This window comes from Mesoplodon densirostris, chromosome 1, assembly GCF_025265405.1.
Source record: "Mesoplodon densirostris isolate mMesDen1 chromosome 1, mMesDen1 primary haplotype, whole genome shotgun sequence".
NCBI lineage: Eukaryota > Metazoa > Chordata > Mammalia > Artiodactyla > Ziphiidae > Mesoplodon > Mesoplodon densirostris.
In genome coordinates, this window is record NC_082661.1 from 187,359,767 (window position 1) to 187,383,039 (window position 23,273).

Genomic DNA, 23,273 nt, shown 5'->3' on the forward strand with positions numbered 1-23,273 from the left:
CAAGGAGGATTGACACCCCAACCCCAATGTTGTTCAAGGGTCAACTGTACAGACTTTTTGAGATCTGGTTAAAAAAACATGGATTCCCATAGTTCCTTTATTCTCCATAAAGGGAACTTCTATACCCAACTTATAAGAACATCTCTTTAATACAAAGTTACTTTCAGATCTCATTAAAACCAAAATAGAAAACCTTCATGTGCCATAATTCACTTGACTTTGGTGGTTCAGCCTACCTTAAAATAAAATTTGACAGAATCATTCAACTCATTGTCTCTTCCATGTTGTAAAAATTTTTGCAAAATAGACAAAGTCAGATAGCATTCTTATTTTCAAATGTATCTATCAGCTGGACTTAAAACAAAATATAATTCTTTGTCATGTCAATATATCTCATTTTAAAAGTTTTAAAGTAATATTAATAATGCATAATTTAGATACTTCTGGAAGACACAAATATTTTCAAATTTTAACACAAGCTAGAGAAAAGATCATTTTAATGTGAAAATTTAAAAGAAGTCATAAATAACAAATTGGGGGATACAATAATGCCCTGAAATAAAATAATACCTGTAACATATATTCCTTTTATGCATTTAAAAACAGGCAAGCCATATTTCATGATATATAAACATAAACTTATTTTGCTACCTCCACATTTTATATAAGAGCACATGACAGTCACATTCTCTTAACTGATGGGACAGTTATTTTCAATATATGTTAGAATCACAGTTAATTATTATCAAAGATGCCTACCTCTGTAGTGGAAGTCTTGGGACATATCTATGGGAGCCCGTTCTACTGCTGATCTCTTGTAGACAACATGAATCCTTCCCTTTTCTTCCTCCATCTGCTTACCTCTTTCCAAGGGTTCAATGAAATACTCATCATTATCACCTTTTATCATTCCAGCCTAGAGAAAACATAAAATGTGTTAATGTTAAAAGAAATATCTATCGTCTTTAGCTCACAAGTAGGTTTTTAAATGGCAAGAATATAATTTTTGAAAACTAATGGGTTTTCTTTCCACTTTTGGTTATAAATGTAAAATGGTTAAGCTACGATAAATATCAGTTATTCATATAAGACAGAAATTCATCTATGGTAGGAATAAAAAATTCATACAAGGTAGAATAAGAGCTTTATATAGGGTAAGAATAAGGAAATCATACAATCTATACACCTTATCAGACTAAAAGAAGTACATTTATATATTCTACTCAGTATCTTATCTCTAAAAAAATCTTATGGGCACATAAATTCAAGAAACATCTCTGATTTCCCATAATAACCCATTGTGGAGCTTCTGTCCATGCATGTCAAGTATTTACATCTTCTGTAACTCATTTACATCTTCCTGCCATATCACTATGGTATGAGAGGAATGAGTTCCATGGGGCACTCACTACATCAAGTTATTTCTGTCCTTAGTTAGCCTAAGTTTCACTGGAAACCCCACATTTCTAATATTGATTAATTTGAAGAACTAGCTCATTTGTCCCATATTAATCTACTTTCATGATTTTACATAATTTTTTCCTTCTCAAATTTCATCCTTCTGCATGAAAAGGTTATCTTACATTCAATTACTTCCTTCCACCTCTCTAGTGTTTCTTTCTGACACGGTTTCACCTTTGGTTTATTTACAAGACATCAGGACTATACTATTCAATACTATAGCTGAAGAGAAATGATGGTCTTGTCTGAAATTTATTCTTCCTTAAGTATCGAGTCCACATTACAGTCAAATAGTTATAGTTCATATTCCTACTGTAAAGGTCATACACTAATACGTAGTATTAATTTGAACAGCAGTACATTGCTTTGAAAACAAAGTTGAAGAAGTAATGTGGTAGTGTAGAATTGTAATTATTTTGAAAATATTTATCAGATCTAAGTCATATTTTTCTTCTGAGGCCCTTATTCTATATTTTCAAATATGAGATCACTGGCTCATATGGACTATCGGCAAGGCTGGGGGGAATGGTTCCCACCTCTTCTACCCATTGGTCTAATGGCTCCACCCCTCCATGTCAAGCAGCACAGACATGAAAGGTAGGTAAACCTTGCCGAATAGCATTCGTTTTCAGCAAATACGCCTATGACTATGGCTTTTCTGTTGTAGTCAAATCTGTCACCCCTTTCCAATTCTGTTTTCTCCCACTAGATATGCTCTATCCTCTCCTTTGCCTGTGTAAGCCTCATAGAGAATTCTTAGAAGCTATGGTGTCTCCACATGCCATTTCTACATCCACCTAGATGTTGTGCTCATACAAACAGCCTTCGAATTTACACCTTGTCTTACAAGGAAAGATCACTACAGCTCTTTCACAGTGTTTAGTTTTTACCCTCTTGAACAAACTTCTAGCCTTCATTACAAAGAACATTGAGCTAGTGGGCATTCAGTAGTAATGCTGATCTTCCAGACACAACTCCAATATTTGGAGTTATTTTCTCATCTGATCAATTACTTTTCCCCTACTCTTGTACTGCAAAATGCAGTGTTTTCACAAGTGGCCTGATTAGATCTTTACCCTTCAGAGTTGTTCCTCCTGTCAATGGATTCATCTCCTTTACAATACAACTTCCAACATCTTTCTCATGCTTTTCAATTGTCATTTAAATCTCTTTAGCATTAGTGTCATATTCTTCAATCTCGTTTTACCAGTAATTTCAACATCACTTTTTTGCCTTGCTCAAGCATGGATGGGTTAATAATGTTCATAAAACAGATTCAAACTAAGCACAAACACAGTAAACATATAACAAGTTAACTGTACCACGCCTAAGGCTGAAATATCCAGCCTCATTACCAGCACCATCTGTTGGTGGGAGGCAGTGTTAACTGGCTTTGTCATGGAAACACTGGTCTGTTGATGTATACCTAAGTTTACAGATTGAAGTTTATCAGTATTCATCTTCATTGCAGTCTTTTCTTTGCCCCAGATCCATTCAGTCACAGTGTTCTGTAAAGTCTCTTACATTCTTTTCCCATCTTTCTATTTCCACTGCCACATCCTTAGTTACAGACCTCATCATTGCTTATTTGGATTACAGAAATTGCCTCCTATTGTGAGACTTTCCAAAGATCATAATGATTCTCCCAGATGAATGCCTAACCCTGGGTGGAAACAGGGTCACTGAAGAAGCCAGCAACCTCTGAACAATGGACAGTGGTTACTGGGGACACTTGAAAGTCATGGGGAAAAGCAGTAAGGACTAACCCACATTCCATTAAAAAACATTTCTACATACCTTCCGTTGCAAACACTCAAATCTCAGGCCCCATGATGTTACTTCTCCACTAGATCACAGGTGAAATTTAACACAGCTAACCCTCCCCCTTATAAGGCAATTGAAAATCTAAACCAGGTTGGGGCAATATCAATGGAAACGCAAAAGCTGGGTCATATGACCACCAATAATTCTATGGACAGGAAATCTGAGAGCCTACCCTTTTATTCATCAATTTAAGCAAAGTTTAATGAAAAAAAAAAACCTTATCTAAAGCACGGTACTAGATACCATAGTAAAATTAAAAATTCTCAAAGACATGGTTCATTTACCCTCTAGTTGAGGGCAATCTAATCAAATAAATAAAATATATGCCTAAAGGTATTCAGTGAGGTATGTTATGAAAAGTCTAGAAAGTAAGTGAGATGGCAGTTGAAAATCAAATCAAGTGAGATTCTTTTCCCACAGGCCTGCTGCACAAGCAAACTGTCAATAGGAACTGTTGATTCTCCATCTGAAATTATCTAAAATCTATTTCAACTGAAATACCCCTAGGGCCCATGGGAATTTCACTTTGGCCACTGCTGCTGTTCACACTGTCTCACATTTTCACATAGCATAGCAGCCAAAATTTCTTTTTCAAATTATTGTATTATTTTAGCAAACTAGAATGTGGTGACAAATACACTGAATATATAATGGCTCAAAACATCAGGTGCTCCTTTCTTGCTCACATAAAAGCTCAGAACAGTTCTAGGTCAGCTGGGAGGGGGCTCCGCTCCACACAGCCATGCAGGGGTCGAGGCTGATGGTGGCTCAGCCATTTCAATACAAGCTGCCCAGTCAGAAAGGGAAACAGCAGGAGGAAGCACCCATGGGAGATTTTTATGAGATGGCCCTGGTACTCACCACTACCACTTACTTCCACGGGTAGTATACAGTCACATGGCTGGCTCACAGCCAACTGCAAAGGGTGTTAGGAAATGGAATCTGGCTGTGTGCCCAGGGAGAAAAGACAAACTTTTTTTGATGAGCAGATGGCAGTCTCAGCCTCAAATAAGATATTGTCACTCCTTTGCTGGAAACACTTCAGTTGCTTCTCATTGCACCTAAAACCACACTCCTCACCATGGCTTTCAAGGCCTGCATCATCAAGCCATGCCTATGAAGCCCAAGCACTGCCACTCTCCCATACTGATTCTGCCCCAGCCTTTGGAGACTTTATTCAGTGTTGTTTTTCTTTTGATATTCCCAAGCTCGTTATAGCCTCGGGCTTTTGAAATGCTGTTGGTTCTAATTAAAAGGCTCCTCTCCTACCATTCCACACTTCCCTTAGCTGGCTAATTTTTATTCACCAGGTCTCAGCTTAAATGTTGCTTCCTGGGACTTCCGGGGAAGATGGCGGAAGAGTAAGACGCGGAGATCACCTTCCTCCCCACAGATACACCAGAAATACAGCTACACGTGGAACAACTCCTACAGAACACCTACTGAATGCTGGTAGAAGACCTCAGACCTCCCCAAAGGCAAAAAACTCCCCGCGTACCTGGGTAGGGCAAAGCGGAGAGCTTCCCGCACAGAGGATCGGTGCTGACCGGCACTCACCAGCCCAAGAGGCTTGTCTGCTCGGCCGCCGGGGTGGGCGGGGCTGGGAGCTGAGGCTCGGGCTTCGGTCGGAGCGCAGGGAGAGGATTCGGGTTGGCAGCATGAACACAGCCTGAAGGGGGCTTAGTGCACCGCGGGTAGCCGGGAGGGAGTCCAGGGAAAAGTCTGGAGCTGCCGAAGAGGCAAGAGACTTTTTCTTGCCTCTTTGTTTCCTGGTGTGTGAGCAGAGGGGATTAAGAGCGCTGCTTAAAGGAGCTCCAGAGACGGGCGCGAGCCGCGGCTAAAAGCGCGGACCCCAGAGACGGGCGTGGGACGCAGGGGCTGCTGCTGCCGCCGCCAAGAAGCCTGTGTATGAGCGCAGGTCACTGTCCATGCCCCCCTTCCGGGGAGCCTGTGCAGCCCCACTGCCGGGGTCTGGGGATCCAGGGATGGCTTCCCCGGGAGAACGCAGGGAACGCACGGCGTGCCTCGGGCTGGTGCAACGTCATGCTGGCCTCTGCCGCCGCAGGCTCGCCCCGCACTCTGTACCCCACCCTACCCCTGGCCTGAGTGAGCCAAAGTCCCCTAAGCGGCTGCTCCTTTAACTCCATCCTGTCTGAGCGAAGAACAGACGCCCTCCGGCGACCTACATGCAGAGGCGGGGCCAAATCCAAAGCTGAGACCCGGGAGCTGTGAGAACAAAGAAGAGAAAGGGAAATCTCTCCCAGCAGCCTCAGAAGCAGAGGACTAAAGCTCCACAATCAACTTGATGTACCCTGCATCTGTGGAATACATGAATAGACAACGAATCATCCCAAATTGAGGAGGTGGACTTGGAGAGCAAGATTTATTATTTTTTCCCCTTTTCCTCTTTTCGTGAGTGTGTGTGTGTATGCTTCTGTGTGAGATTTTGTCTGTACAGCTTTGCTTCCACCATTTGTCCTGGGGTTCTATCCGTCTGTTGCTGTTTTTTTTTTAAATTTTTTTTCTTCATAATTATTTTTTATTTTAATTATTTTATTTTATTTTATCTTACTTTATTTTTTTTTACTTTATCTTCTTTCTTTCTTTTTGTCCTTCTTTCCCTCCTTCCTTCCCTCCTTCCTCCGTCCCTCCCTGTTTTCTTTCTTTCTTTCTTTCTTTCTTTCTACTTCTACTAATTCTTTCTTTCTACATTTTCTCCCTTTTATTCTGAGCCGTGTGGATGAAAGGCTCTTGGTGCTGCACCCAGGAGTCACTGCTGTGTCTCTGAGGTGGGAGAGCCAACTTAAGGACACTGGTCCACAAAAGACCTCCCAGCTCCACATACTAGCAAACGACGAAAATCTCCCAAAGATCTCCATCACAACACCAGCACCCAGCTTCACTCAACAACCAGCAAGCTACAGTGCTGGACATCCTATGCCATACAACTACCAAGACAGGAACACAACCCCAACCATTAGCAGAGAGGCTGCCTAAAATCATAATAAGGCCACAGACACCCCAAAACACACCACCAGACATGGACCTGCCCACCAGAGAGATCCAGCCTCATCCACCAGAACACAGGCACTAGTCCCCTCCACCAGGAAGCCTACACAACCCATTGAACCAACCTTAGCCACTGGGGACAGACACCAAAAACAACAGGAACTACGAACCTGCAGCCTGCAAAAAGGAGACCCCAAACACAGTAAGATAAGCAAAATGAGAAGACAGAAAAACACACAGCAGGTGAAGGAGCAAGATAAAAACCCACCAGACCTAACAAATGAAGAGGAAATAGGCAATCTACCTGAAAAAGAATTCAGTATAATGATAGTAAAGATGATCCAAAATCTTGGAAATAGAATAGACAAAATGCAAGAAACATTTAACAAGGACCTACAAGAACTAAAGATGAAACAAGCAATGATGAACAACACAATAAATGAAATTAAAAATACTCTAGATGGGATCAATAGCAGAATAACTGAGGCAGAAGAACGGATAAGTGACCTGGAAGATAAAATAGTGGAAATAACTACTGCAGAGCAAAATAAAGAAAAAAGAATGAAAAGAACAGAGGACAGTCTCAAAGACCTCTTGGACAACATTAAATGTACCAACATTCGAATTATAGGGGCTCCAGAAGAAGAAGAGAAAAAGGGACTGAGAAAATATTTGAAGATATTATAATTGAAAACTTCCCTAATATGGGAAAGGAAATAGTTAATCAAGTCCAGGAGGCACAGAGAGTCCCATACAGGATAAAAACAAGGAGAAATACGCCAAGACACATATTAATCAAACTGTCAAAAATTAAATACAAAGAAAACATATTAAAAGCAGCAAGGGAATAACAACAAATAACACACAAGGGAATCCCCATAAGGTTAACAGCTGATCTTTCAGCAGAAACTCTGCAAGCCAGAAGGGACTAGAAGGATCTATTTCAAGTGATGAAGGAGAAAAACCTGCAACCAAGATTACTCTACCCAGCAAGGATCTCATTCAGATTTGATGGAGAAATTAAAATGTTTACAAACAAGCAAAAGCTGACAGAGTTCAGCACCACCAAACCAGCTTTACAACAAATGCTAAAGGAACTTCTCTAGGCAAGAAACACAACAGAAGGAAAAGACCTACAATAACGAACATAAAACAATTAAGAAAATGGTAATAGGAACATACATATCAATAATTACCTTAAATGTAAATGGACTAAATACTCCCACCAAAAGACACAGATTGGCTGAATGGATACAAAAACAAGACCCATATATATGCTGTCTACAAGAGACCCACTTCAGACCTAGAGACACATACAGACTGAAAGTAAGGGAATGGAAAAAGATACTCCATGCAAATGGAAACCAAAAGAAAGCTGGAGTAGCAATTCTCATATCAGACAAAATAGACTATAAAATAAAGACTATTACAAGAGACAAAGAAGGACACTACATAATGATCAAGGGATCGATCAAAGAAGAAGATATAACAATTGTAAATATTTATGCACCCAACATAGGAGCACCTCAATACATAAGGCAAATACTAACAGCCATAAAAGGGGAAATCGACAGTAATGCATTCATAGTAGGGAACTTTAAGACCCCACTTTCACGAATGGACAGATCATCCAAAATGAAAATAAATAAGGAAACACAAGCTTTAAATGACACATTAAACAAGATGGACTTAATTGATATTTATAGGACATTCTATCCAAAAACAACAGAATACACATTTTTCTCAAGTGCTCATGGAACATTCTCCAGAATAGATCATATCTTGGGTCACAAATCAAGCCTTGGTAAATTTAAGAAAATTGAAATTGTATCAAGTATCTTTCCCGACCACAACGCTGAGACTACGTATCAATTATAGGAAAAGATCTGTAAAAAATACAAACACATGGAGACTAAACAATACACTACTTAATAACGAAGTGATCACTGAAGAAATTAAAGAGGAAATCAAAGAATACCTAGAAACAAATGACAATGGAGACACGACGACCCAAAACCTATGGGATGCAGCAAAAGCAGTTCTAAGGGGGAAGTTTATAGCAATACAATCCCACCTTAAGAAACAGGAAACATCTCGAATAAACAATGTGACCTTGCACCTAAAGCAATTAGAGAAAGAAGAACAAAAAACCCTCAAAGTTAGCAGAAGGAAGGAAATCATAAAGATCAGATCAGAAATAAATGAAAAAGAAATGAAGGAAACAATAGCGAAGATCACTAAAACTAAAAGCTGGTTCTTTGAGAAGATAAACAAAATTGATAAACCATTAGCCAGACTCATCAAGAAAAAAAGGAAGACTCAAATCAATAGAATTAGAAATGAAAAAGGAGAAGTAACAACTGACACTGCAGAAATACAAAAGATCATGCAACTCTATGCCAATAAAATGGACAACCTGGAAGAAATGGACAGATTCTTACAAATGCACAACCTGCCAAGACTGAATCAGGAAGAAATAGAAAATATGAACAGACCAATCAAAAGCACTGAAATTGAAAATGTGATTAAAAATCTTCCAACAAACAAAAGCCCAGGACCAGATGGCTTCACAGGTAAATTCTATCAAACATTTAGAGAAGAGCTAACACCTATCCTTCTCAAACTCTTCCAAAATATAGCAGAGGGAGGAACACTCCCAAACTCATTCTATGAGGCCACCATCACCTTGATTCCAAAGCCAGACAAGGATGCCACAAAGAAAGAAAAGGACAGGCCAATATCACTGATGAACACAGATGCAAGAATCCTCAACAACATACTAGCAAACAGAATCCAACAGCACATTAAAAGGATCATACACCATGATCAAGTGGGGTTTATTCCAGGAATGCAAGGATTCTTCAATATACTCAAATCAATCAACGTGACACACCATATTAACAAACTGAAGGAGAAAAACCATATGATCTTCTCAATAGATGCAGAGAAAGCTTTCGACAAAATTCAACACCCATTTATGAAAAAAACCCTGCAGAAAGTAGGCATAGAGGGAACTTTCCTCAACATAATAAAGGCCATATATGACAAACCCACAGCCAACATCGTCCTTAAGATCAGGAACAAGGCAAGGGTGCCCACTCTCACCACTCTTATTCAACATAGTTTTGGAAGTTTTAGCCACAGCAATCAGAGAAGAAAAGGAAATAAAAGGAATCCAAATCGGAAAAGAAGAAGTAAAGCTGTCACTGTTTGCAGATGACATGATACTATACATAGAGAATCCTAAAGATGCTACCAGAAAACTACTGGGGCTAATCAATGAATTTGATAAAGTAGCAGGATACAAAATTAATGCACAGAAATCTCTGGCATTCCTATATACTAATGATGAAAAATCTGAAAGTGAAATCAAGAAATACTCCCATTACCATTGCAACAAAAAGAATAAAATATCTAGGAATAAACCTACCTAAGGAGACAAAAGACCTGTATGCAGAAAATTATAAGACACTGATGAAAGAAATTACAGATGATACAAATAGATGGAGAGATATACCATGTTCTTGGATTGGAAGAACCAACATTGTGAAAATCACTCTACTACCCAAAGCAATCTACAGATTCAATGCAATCCCTATCAAACTACCACTGGCATTTTTACAGAAATGGAACAAAAAATTTCACAATTTGTATGGAAACACAAAAGACCCCAAATAACCAAAGCAATCTTGAGAAAGAAAAATGGAGCTGGAGGAATCAGGCTCCCTGACTTCAGACTATACTACAAAGCTACAGTAATCAAGACAGTATGGTACTGGCACAGAAACAGGAAGAGAGATCAATGGAACAGGATAGAAAGCCCAGAGATAAACCGGCGCACATATGGTCACCTTATCTTTGATAAAGGAAGCAGGAATGTACAGTGGAGAAAAGACAGCCTCTTCAATAAGTGGTGCTGGGAAAACTGGACAGGTAAATGAAAAAGTATGAGATTAGATCACTCCCTAACACCATACACAAAAATAAGCTCAAAATGGATTAAAGACCTAAATGTAAGGCCAGACACTATCAAACTCTTAGAGGAAAACATAGGCAGAACACTCTATGACATAAATCACAGCAAGATCCTTTTTGACCCACCTCCTAGAGAAATGGAAATAAAAACAAAAATAAAGAAATGGGACCTAATGAAACTTAAAAGCTTTTGCACAGCAAAGGAAACCATAAACAAGACCAAAAGACAACCCTTAGAATGGGAGAAAATATTTGCAAATGAAGCAACTGACAAAGGATTAATCTCCAAAAATTTATAAGCAGCTCATGCAGCTCAATAACAAAAAAACAACCCAATCCAAAACCGGGCAGAAGACCGAAATAGACATTTCTCCAAAAAAGCTATACAGACTGCCAACAAACATATGAAAGAATGCTCAACATCATTAATCATTAGAGAAATGCAAATCAAAACTACAATGAGATATCATCTCACACCAGTCAGAATGGCCATCATCAAAAAATCGAGAAACAATAAATGCTGGAGAAGGTGTGGAGAAAAGGGAACACTCTTGCACTGTTGGTGGGAATGTGAATTGGTACAGCCACTATGGAGAACAGTATGGAGGTTCCTTAAAAAACTACAAATAGAACTACCATATGACCCAGCAATCCCTCTACTGGGCATATACCCTGAGAAAAGCATAATTCAAAAAGAGTCATGTACCAAAATGTTCATGGCAGCTCTATTTACAGTAGCCCGGAGATGGAAACAACCTAGGTGTCCACTGACAGATGAATGGAGAAAGAAGATGTGGCACATATATACAATGGAATATTACTCAGCCATAAAAAGAAATGAAATTGAGCTATTTTTAATGAGGTGGATAGACCTAGAGTCTGTCATACAGAGTGAAGTAAGTCAGAAAGAGAAAGACAAATACTGTATGCTAACACACATATATGGAATTTAAGGGGAAAAAAATGTCATGAAGAACCTAGGGGTAAAACAGGACACAGACCTACTTGAGAATGGACTTGAGGATATGGGGAGGGGGAAGGATAAGCTGTGACAAAGCAAGAGAGAGGCATGGACATATATACACTACCAAACGTAAGGTAGATAGCTAGTGGGAAGCAGCCGCATAGCACAGGGAGATCAGATCGGTCCTTTGTGACCGCCTGGAAGGGTGGGATAGGGAGGGTGGGAGGAAGGGAGACGCAGGAGGGAAGGGATATGGGAACAGATGCATATGTATAACTGATTCACTTTGTTATAAAGCAGAAACTAATACAGCATTGCGAAGCAATTATACTCCAATAAAGTTGTAAAAAAAAAATGTTGCTTCCTTAGAAATGATTTTCTGACTTCCTCACCCCCATGTAGATTAAGTACCCCTGTCTAAATTAGGATCCATGTTAGCTGTTCATTCTGACTCAGAGCAATGTGTTTTCTCTCATGGCCCTTAACACAAATGCCAGGTTGTTTTACCTAAATGTTAACTTTATGATTCTCTGTCTCCCCTGTGGCAGTGTCAGCTCCTGGGGCAGACTTGTATCTCTTAATTCACCTTTGTCTCCTTCAGCACCAGCACAATGGCTGCACAAAGTATGTCTTCAATACATTTTTTGATGAAAAATGACATAAATGAATGGTAAAAGGGAGGGGATGAAGAATTTTTAGAGGCTTATGGTAGTCTTCAAAAGGTGGAAGGATTGCCGTACTGGCGATGTGAGAGGAGGCATTAGAAGTGAGACAGCTCAGGCTTGAGCAAAGGTTGTGAAGTGCGAAAGCCCAAGACATGCTTTAGTGCAGTGGGTAACCCGTTCGTTCAGAGCAGAGTCTGCACAGGGCAGTTCTGGGAAACAAGGTTTTGGAGGCCTTGTATCACCTCGTGTCTGAATTTTAATTTGTAGAATGGAGAACAACAACTGAGGTTGATCAGATGGACTAAAACGAAGTGGTGTTTAAAGATTTATCTGATGATCAAGTTCCAGATGGAAGAAAGAACTAGGAAAAAAGCAAGCACGGGGCTAAAATCAAAGTTCAGGTGGCAGAAGTGGCAATGTGAACAGAAAAGGGGAAAGAGAAAGGAACAAGGAATGAATTCAAGAGTGATGGACTTCCCTGGTGGCGCAGTGGTTGAGAGTCTGCCTGCCGATGTAGGGGACACGGGTTCATGCCCCGGTCCAGGAAGATCCCACATGCCGCGGAGCGGCTGGGCCCGTGGGCCATGGCCACTGAGCCTGCGCGTCCGGAGCCTGTGCTCCGCAACGGGAGAGGCCACAACAGTGAGAGGCCTGTGTACCGCAAAAAAAAAAAAAAAAAAAAAGACAAATGAATCTATACACAAAACAGAAACTGACTCATAGACATAGAAAATAGACTTACGGGTACCAAAGGGGAGAAGGAGGAAAAGAGGGGCAAATTAGAAGTATGGATACAGACACAAACTACTATATGAAAATAGATAAGCAACAAGGATTTACTGTATAGCATAGGGAATTATATTCAATATCTTATAATAACCTATTATGAAATATAATTTAAAAATAAATATATAACTGAATCACTTTGCTGTACACCTGAGACTAAAACAATATTGTAAATCAGCTATACTTCAATTAAAGGGAAAAAAAAGGTACTTGTGCTTTCAGACAAGACTGACACATGCAAAAAATCATCAGTACTAATAGTTAAGTAGTAAAGGCTCTTTTATCACTAAGATATTCATTTAGGTAGTCATACATTCAACAAACATTTTTGGAAGCTCAAAGACCATGTATTGTCATACCCTAATATTAAATAACTCACACTCCCGCTCTCAGGTCCTCACAATTTTATTTCACGAGATACAATGGAGTGACTTAAAAGAATAAAACCCAATATGTGTAAAATAAAAAAATCTCAGACTATGACATTCTAAGCATTGGTATTATTTACAATGCTGCCAGATATTTACAACTTTTAAATTATAACAGCAATATTTAGAAATGTCACACACGAGATTATATATGGTCATAAAGGATTCTGTTTAAACAGATGCAGTCATTTCTTATCTATCTCTAATGGTATTTAATCGATGTATGGTACCAAGACAATATTTCATAAATTTCCCTTTATGACACAAAGTCCTCCACATTTACTATTCTGTGATATCATGTAACAATATAGGAAATATTTATGGTATTTCTCAAACTATTTTCCAAAATTTAAAGCAGATTAATTTTTAAAATATTTACTCTGTTTAGTACAGCATTAAGCACATTATATTAAACATATTTTATTATATTTTAATTAAATCTTCACACAATCCCTTTGGCATCAATTTATAGGGGATATTTATAAAACTGTGATCTGTGCTAAAAAGCCAGCTGCATAATTTCCCTCTCATCTGGTCAACTCTTCCAGCTACATCATTCAGCTCAAACACTGCCAAGAATCCAGAATTAAGCCAAATAGCTTCTGAGCATGGAAACAGCTATCGAAAAAGGCCACCCTGCTTACTCCCTAGGAGAGGTCTTTACAGCCATATTTGACATCCAATTCTACTAAACCAGGTTAGATGGTTTCCTAATCCTCATCAGAATGCAAATGGCAAACAAGAGTAATGGGTGTGGGGTCCAAGGAGTTTCAGATGAGATAATGTCTATGAACACCCTTTGTAAACCATAAAGCCCTACCACAAATGTGAAACTCTAGTCTTTATATGTTGACAATAATAAACAGCAGTCACTAAGAAAAGACTAAATTGTGTTCAATTTGGTTTAAAATGAAAATCAATATAAAAGACATTTTAGAGTACTGCCCCCAGTGTCTTTCCACCTCTTCTTCCTGCAGCGGCGGCAGCAGCGCTTGGCAGCGGCAACTTGAGACTGCGCCCGGGGCAAGCCCCCCCCCCCCAGGGTGGTGCTCAACTGAGACGGGGGCTCAGTGCCCGAAGGGGCTGCCCCTCCAAGAGCAGAGGCAGCGAGAGGACGTGTGTGCACCGGTCCGCACGGGGAAGCAGTAGGGACGGAGCCCGGCACCACCTCCCGGTTCTCCCTCCAGGATTATATGAAGTTAATCAACTCAAGGCAGGACAAGTAGTGTTTGACTGACAGTTTCTTCAAGATTCTAATCTGGTCAAGAATTTATTTCCGATTTCTGCCTTCAATCCTGCGTGGGTCGGCAAGCTGCGGTCGTCTGGAGCAAGCTGCGGCCCGGCCCTGCTAGCGGCTGGACGGGCGAAGGCGCGAGTCCCAATTCCAAGGTCTCCCAGCACCACAGTGGCTCCGAGCAACTCCTGGGATGTCACAGAATCCTGTGGCAACTACTCTGAATGAAAGCAAAGGTGAAGAGCATCCAATGTGAGAGCAGAATGTTTTACAGTCAGAAGTCCGCTATGGGTCTCACCAAAAATTAAGGTGTCCACCAGACGTGGACCTGTCCACCAGAAAGACAAGATCGAGCCTCAACCACCAGAACACAGGCATTAGTCCCCCCCACCAGGAAGTCTATACAACCTACTGAAACAACCTTAGCCACTGGGGTCAGACACGAAAAACAACGGGAACTACGAATCTGCAGCCTGCAAAAAGGAGACCCCAAACACAGTAACATTAGCAAAATGAGAAGACAGAAAAACACAGAGCAGGTGAAGGAGCAAGATAAAAACCTACCAGACCTAACAAATGAAGAGGTAATAGGCAGTCTACCTGAAAAAGAATTCAGAATAATGATGGTAAAGATGATCCAAAATCTTGGAAATAGAATAGACAAAATGCAAGAAACAGTTAACAAGGACCTAGAAGAACTAAAGATGAATCAAGCATCGATTAAAAACACAATACATGAAATAAAAAATACTCTAGATGGGATCAATAGCAGAATAACTGAGGCAGAAGAACGGATAAGTGAGGTGGAAGATAAAATAGTGGAAATAACTGATGCAGAGCAAAATAAAGAAAAAAGATTGAAAAGAACAGAGGACAGTCTCAGAGACCTCTGGGACAACATTAAACGCACCAACATTCGAATTATAGGGGTTCCAGAAGAAGAAGAGAAAAAGAAAGGGACTGAGAAAATATTTGAAGAGATTATAGTTGAAAACTTCCCCAATATGGGAAAGGAAATAGTTAATCAAGTCCAGGAGGCACAGAGAGTCCCATACAGAATAAATCCAAGGAGAAATACACCAAGACACATATTAATCAAACTGTCAAAAATTAAACACAAAGAAATCATATTAAAAGCAGCAAGGGAAAAACAACAAATAACACACAAGGGAATCCCCATCAGGTTAACAGCTGATCTCTCAGCAGAAACTCTACAAGCCAGAAGGGAGTGGCAGGACATAATTAAAGTGATGAAGGAGAGAAACCTGCAGCCAAGATTACTCTACCCAGCAAGGATCTCATTCAGATTTGATGGAGAAATTAAAACCTTTACAGACAAGCAAAAGCTGAGAGAGTTCAGCACCACCAAACCAGCTTTACAACAAATGCTAAAGGAACTTCTCTAGGCAAGAAACACAACAGAAGGAATATACCTACAATAACGAACCCAAAGCAATTAAGGAAATGGGAATAGGAACATACATATCAATAATTACCTTAAATGTAAATGGACTAAATGCTCCCACCAAAAGACACAGAGTGGCTGAATGGATACAAAAACAAGACCCATATATATGCTGTCTACAAGAGACCCACTTCAGACCTAAAGACACATACAGATTGAAAGTAAGGGGATGGAAAAAGATATTCCATGCAAATGGAAATCAAAAGAAAGCTGGAGTAGCAATTCTTATATCAGACAAAATAGACTTTAAAATAAAGACTATTAGAAGAGACAAAGAAGGACACTACATAATGATCAAGGGATCGATCCAAGAAGAAGATATAACAATCGTAAATATTTATGCACCCAACATAGGAGCACCTCAATACATAAGGCAAATACTAACAGCCATAAAAGGGGAAATCGACAGTAACACAATCATAGTAGGGGACTTTAACACCCCACTTTCACCAATGGACAGATCGTCCAAAATGAAAATAAATAAGGAAACACAAGCTTTAAATGATACATTAAACAAGATGGACTTAGTTGATATTTATAGGACATTTCATCCAAAAACAACAGAATACACATTTTTCTCAAGTGCTCATGGAACATTCTCCAGGATAGATCATATCTTGGGTCACAAATCAAGCCTTGGTAAATTTAAGAAAATTGAAATTGTATCAAGTATCTTTTCCGACCACAATGCTATGAGACTAGACATCAATTACAGGAAAAGATCTGTAAAAAATACAAACACATGGAGGCTAAACAATACACTACTCAATAACGAAGTGATCACTGAAGAAATCAGAGAGGAAATTAAAAAATACCTAGAAACAAATGACAATGGAGACACGACAACCCAAAACCTATGGGATGCAGCAAAAGCAGTTCTAAGGGGGAAGTTTATAGCAATACAATCCCACCTTAAGAAACAGGAAACATTTCGAGTAAACAACCTGACCCTGCACCTAAAGCAATTAGAGAAAGAAGAACAAAAAAACCCCAAAGCTAGCAGAAGGAAAGAAATCATAAAGATCAGATCAGAAATAAATGAAAAAGAAATGAAGGAAACGATAGCAAAGATCAACCAAACTAAAAGCTGGTTCTTTGAGAAGATAAACAAAATTGACAAACCATCAGCCAGACTCATCAAGAAAAGAAGGGAGAAGACTCAAATCAATAGAATTAGAAATGAAAAAGGAGAAGTAACAACTGACACTGCAGAAATACAAAAGATCATGAGAGATTACTATAAGCAACTCTATGCCAATAAAATGGACAACCTGGAAGAAATGGACAAATTCTTAGAAATGCACAACCTGCCAAGACTGACTCAGGAAGAAATAGAAAATATGAATAGACCAATCACAAGCACTGAAATTGAAACTGTGATTAAAAATCTTCCATCAAACAAAAGCCCAGGACCAGATGGCTTCACAGGCGAATTCTATCAAACATTTAGAGAAGAGCTAACACCCATCCTTCTCAAACTCTTCCAAACAATTTCAGAGGAAGGAACACTCCCAAACTCATTCTACGAGGCCACCATCACCTTGATACCAAAACCAGGCAAGGATGTCACAAAGAAAGAAAACTACAGGCCAATATCACTGATGAACATAGATGCAAAAATCCTCAACAAAATACTAGCAAACAGAATCCAACAGCACATTAAAAGGATCATACACCATGATCAAGTGGGGTTTATCCCAGGAATGCAAGGATTCTTCAATATACGCAAATCAATCAATGTGATACACCATATTAACAAGTTGAAGGAGAAAAACCATATGATCATCTCAATAGATGCAGAGAAAGCTTTCGACAAAATTCAACACCCATTTATGATAAAAACCCTGCAGAAAGTAGGCATAGAGGGAACTTTCCTCAACATAATAAAGGCCATATATGACAAACCCACAGCCAACATTGTCCTCAATGGTGAAAAACTGAAACCATTTCCACTAAGATCAGGAACAAGACAAGGTTGCCCACTCTCACCACTCTTATTCAACCTAGTTTTGGAAGTTTTAGCCACAGCAATCAGAGAAGAAAAGGAAATAAAAGGAATCCAAATGGGAAAAGAAGAAGTAAAGCTGTCACTGTTTGCAGATGACATGATACTATACATAGAGAATCCTAAAGATGCTACCAGAAAACTACTAGAGCTAATCAATGAATTTGGTAAAGTAGCAGGTTACAAAATTAATGTACAGAAATCTCTGGCATTCCTGTACACTAATGATGAAAAATCTGAAAATGAAATCAAGAAAACACTCCCATTTACCATTGCAACAAAAAGAATAAAATATCTAGGAATAAACCTACCTAAGGAGACAAAAGACCTGTATGCAGAAAATTATAAGACACTGATGAAAGAAATTAAAGATGATACAAACAGATGGAGAGATATACCATGCTCCTGGATTGGAAGAATCAATATTGTGAAAATGACTCTACTACCCAAAGCAATCTACAGATTCAATGCAATCCCTATCAAACTACCACTGGCATTTTTCACAGAACTAGAACAAAAAATTTCAAAATTTGTTTGGAAAAACAAAAGACCCCGAATAGCCAAAGCAATCTTGAGAACAAAAAAAGGAGCTGGAGGAATCAGGCTCCCTGACTTCAGACTATACTACAAAGCTACAGTAATTAAGACAGTGTGGTACTGGCATAAAAACAGAAAGATAGATCAGTGGATCAGGATAGAAAGCCCAGAGATAAACCCACGCACATATGGCCAACTTATCTTTGATAAAGGAGGCAGGAATGTACAGTGGAGAAAGGACAGCCTCTTCAATAAGTGGTGCTGGGAAAACTGGACAGGGACATGTAAAAGTATGAGATTCGATCATTCCCTAACACCATACACAAAAATAAGCTCAAAATGGATTAAAGACTTAAATGTAAGGCCAGAAACTATCAAACTCTTAGAGGAAAACATAGGTAGAACACTCTATGACATAAATCACAGCAAGATCCTTTTGGACCCACCTCCTAGAGAAATGGAAATAAAAACAAAGATAAACAAATGGGACCTAATGAAACTGAAAAGCTTTTGCACAGCAAAGGAAACCATAAACAAGACCAAAAGACAACCCTCAGAATGGGAGAAAATATTTGCAAATGAAGCAACTGACAAAGGATTAATCTCCAAAATTTATAAACAGCTCATGCAGCTCAATAGCAAAAAAACAAACAACCCAATCCAAAAATGGGCAGAAGACTTAAATAGGCATTTCTCCAAAGAAGATATACAGACTGCCAACAAACACATGAAAGAATGCTCAACATCATTAATCATTAGAGAAATGCAAATCAAAACTACAATGAGATATCATCTCACACCAGTCAGAATGGCCATCATCAAGAAATCTAGAAACAATAAATGCTGGAGAGGGTGTGGAGAAAAGGGAACACTCTTGCACTGCTGGTGGGAATGTGAATTGGTACAGCCACTATGGAGAACAGTATGGAGGTTCCTTAAAAAACTAAAAATAGAACTACCATATGATCCAGCAATCCCTCTACTAGGCATATACCCTGAGAAAACCATAATTCAAAAAGAGACATGTACCAAAATGTTCATTGCAGCTCTATTCACAATAGCCCGGAGCTGGAAACAACCTAAGTGTCCTTCATCGGATGAATGGATAAAGAAGATGTGGCACATATATACAATGGAATATTACTCAGCCATAAAAAGAAACGAAACTGAGCTATTTGTAATGAGGTGGATAGACCTAGAGTCTGTCATACAGAGTGAAGTAAGTCAGAAAGAGAAAGACAAATACCGTATGCTAACACATATATATGGAATATAAGAAAAAAAAAATGTCATGAAGAACCTAGGGGTAAAACGGGAATAAAGACACAGACCTACTTGAGAATGGACTTGAGGATATGGGGAGGGGGAAGGGTAAGCTGTGACAAAGCGAAAGAGAGGCATGGACATATATACACTACCAAACGTAGGCTAGATAGACAGTGGGAAGCAGCCGCAGAGCACAGGGAGATCAGCTCGGTGCTTTGTGACTGCCTGGAGGGGAGGGATAGGGAGGGTGGGAGGGAGGGAGATGCATGAGGGAGGGGATGTGGGAACAGATGTATATGTATGACTGATTCACTTTGTTATAAAGCAGAAACTAATAAAAAAAAAAAAAAGACATTTTAAAAAGTTTCAAAAGATTTACTAAGGTTTTTTGAAAATTATGTGCCAGATATTCTAAAAACCTTATGCCATGGAAACATTCTATTTTTAGTTGGGACACCTAAATGTTGTTTTACTGCAATGATTCTCAAATCTATTAAGGAAGGAAAGGAGAGCGAGGTAGCTTTTTTTTAGAATGCCAGGAAATATGTATCAAATTATGTGATACATAATTGAAGCTGAAGCTAGCTGAATATCCATTATTTCGTGTTAAATTGGTTACAATCTTATACTAGGTCATAACATAGACAAGTAGTAATAAGTTTTAAATGTCTAGTTTAAGTTTTAATTAATCTAATTAAACTTAGTTTAGTTTTAAATGTCTAGAGGAACACTGAGAAAATTTTATATTATGTTGTGTATGTATGTGAGAGAGGATAAATGTAAATGTAATATTCAAGAAAGACTATCATATACTGTAGTGGTACAACAACTCCACCTTAGCTCACTAAGGTTCATAAAAACACGTTTTGAGAATCACCATTTCACTGTGTTACTTCCTCCAACATTTATTCTATCACTATGTCAGTAAAGCACATTGCCTAGTTCCAGTTTATCATTAGAATGGACAGATGTTATTATATTGAATATGAATATGATTTCCACATCTTTCCTGAATTTCAGGGAGTATTTCAATGACATCCCCCAAATTTCTACAGAGAAGGCATTAGAGAAGGCAACATAGTTGAGAAAGGATGGAAAATAGAATGAGAAGTGACACAGCCGTGTCACAGGACTGTGACATAGACACAGGACTATTTATTTACATAAAGAAGCTTATTTATTATTTACTATTTATTTACATAAAGAAGCTTATTATTTGGGATGTACTTGGATAAAGTTTATGAAGATTAAGAAGATTAAGAAATAGCTAAAAACTCCCCCAAGCCATGTTACCGGTTTCCACAAAGCCTTCCCTTATTCCAAAGCCAAAAGTAATTTTTAGCCTTTTTGGACTTCCAGCATTTTATCTATATTTCTATGGTACTTATCACTGTCAACATTATATTATAATTATTTACGTCAACTATGCTAGTGTCTGGAAAGTAAGAGATGTTGAGTAAGATGTCAGCTGAACTAAACTATAAATGTAATCAAATTCAATATTTATCTTTGGGTTTGACTGGCATTTCATTCAACAATGATCCCTCTGGATGACTTCTGAATCTCAGCAGCATTCAACATAATCCTCCGCTGAGGAACTGATGACACTACATATATATTTGCAGAATCTTTTCCTTGAAAGGAGTGAAAGGCCCTCCACAAGGCAGGTGTTTTAGTTGGAGTCCTAAATTAAAAAAAATATATATATATGCCATTTGACTCAACTAATCTTGACTCCATTAATCTTGATTCAATTAATCGCTAAAGCAAATGGGTCTAACCTTAACCAGTGAACACTAGACATCACCATTTCAGTTCCTTAGTTATACAGCATAAACTCCAACCCTCGGCTGTCTGACTCTTATGAAAATCTAGGTTGCAAGAAATAAAATTCTAGGAAGGTTTCCTGACGGCAAAAGAATTTTCTATATATCCAGTCTCATTGATTTATTTTTTCTCCTCTCCATTACCAGCCCTGGCTCCATATAGCCAGGCTGCTGTTATTTGGGCCCCTAATAAGACTGTTTTCATTCAACTATGTAAAGCACTAAAACATCATCCTATGATGAAGGAGATTACACAAGAGTCCTAGGAAGCTCATTGTCTTTATAACAGTATGTTCGTTGTTGAAGACCTCTCTCAATATAATACTGTTTGCTATGTGAGAATCCAGGGGAAAAAATCTCTCAGATTTTAATAATAGGAACAATTTTTCTTTTTCTTCTGAAAAACTGGTTCAATTTTATTTTATAAGCACTTCATATTATGTAATTAACCGATATCTGTGAGAAAACTCAAAGTCAAATTTGTATTCTACCTTTAAGACAATCTTGTGTCATGAAACCATGGACACTGAACTTTTCTTGGACATTAGTTTTCCTGCTCTTGTTTTCCCTTCTGTTTTCAATATTTTACTGTGTGAATGCATATAAACTGGCCCATATCTTTACCACATTGAAGGAGGTAGGTACTTGTTGAGTTAAAGTACAAGACTATATACTGCAAGCTAAAACTAAGACATTATGGTTTAATTTGAAACAAGAAAGTATATTTTTCTGAAAATGTGTAAATTATAGGATTAAATGTATTAACAGTATTTACTTAGCATTATTCAGTATTTCACGAATATCTGAGTTGTCCTAAAAAAGTTGAGGGTAAATTATTTTTATCATTTTTAGCAAAGTGTAACAGTTCATAACTCTAAATCTTGCAGTTCATAACTCTAATTTATTAATGATTTATGGTGTACAATATAAAATATAAATGTTAAATGTATTTATTTCTAATTTGGGTGTTGATTTATGTAGCTAGGGATTCCATCTATATTAATATATACTCACACCCAAGATATAACCTCAGTAATCTTGGCAGAGGACTTACGTGAGCCAAAACAGCATATCTTCTGTTATTTATTTCCTCTCACTGCTTTATAAAACATAAAGCAAACCAAACAAACAATAATATAAACAAACAACAAAACTGAATCAAAGCAGCCAATAAGAGAAGAACAAAACAGCAAAAAAAAATTTTTAATGAAAAAAAATGAAAGAAGAAGAGAAGTTAGTCCAACCAAGCTTTAGGATCCAAATTCAGCAAAATGAGAGAATGAATGTACATGAGTGAGAGGTAGAGAGACAGAACACGAACTTCTGAGGAGTCCTTGTGCCTTTCACTATACAGTAAAAATCCACTCCAGGCCCTTCTCCACCTCCAGTATAATATGTGCCTCGTACAAATGTGCATCAACAGTCATGATAAATTTGTTGCTTAACATTTATAAAGGTAAAATGTCCTAAAATGTTAAGGTACAGAAAATACAGTTGACATTTTCTTTTGTAGAGGGAAGTGGAAAATTGAAATACTGAAATTATGCAACACTCTTAAGGACTTTTTGCAATTTAAAAGTCAGTTTAATGATTGAATAACCCAAAAAGAAATCATGTGTACTGTGGCTCACCCATAGCTACTGTGCTTGTATCAACACAATCACAGAGGGAAAGGATGGGATATAAAAGTGAAGAAGAGGAAGAGGGTGTGAAGGGGACTGAATCTGAAGATGAATGTGGGGAGAGGTTTCCCCTATCCTAATTTCCAGAAAGTCTTAAAAATCTCTAGTAAAATGATTTGCATAAGCGTTTGACATTTGTGGAATTT

The 23,273-nt window shown here is 38.4% G+C and overlaps 1 protein-coding gene across 2 annotated transcripts in view; it reads right to left on the bottom strand.

Annotated features, from left to right (window-relative positions):
• The window catches only part of ADAMTS3 (ADAM metallopeptidase with thrombospondin type 1 motif 3), a 306,795-nt gene that overhangs the window by 161,035 nt on the left and 122,487 nt on the right, over nt 1-23,273 (bottom strand). For both annotated transcript variants that reach the window (XM_060092563.1, XM_060092568.1), the window contains exon 4: nt 760-916. In XM_060092563.1, the coding sequence (XP_059948546.1) occupies nt 760-916 (157 nt within the window). The remainder of the gene's footprint in view (nt 1-759; nt 917-23,273) is intronic.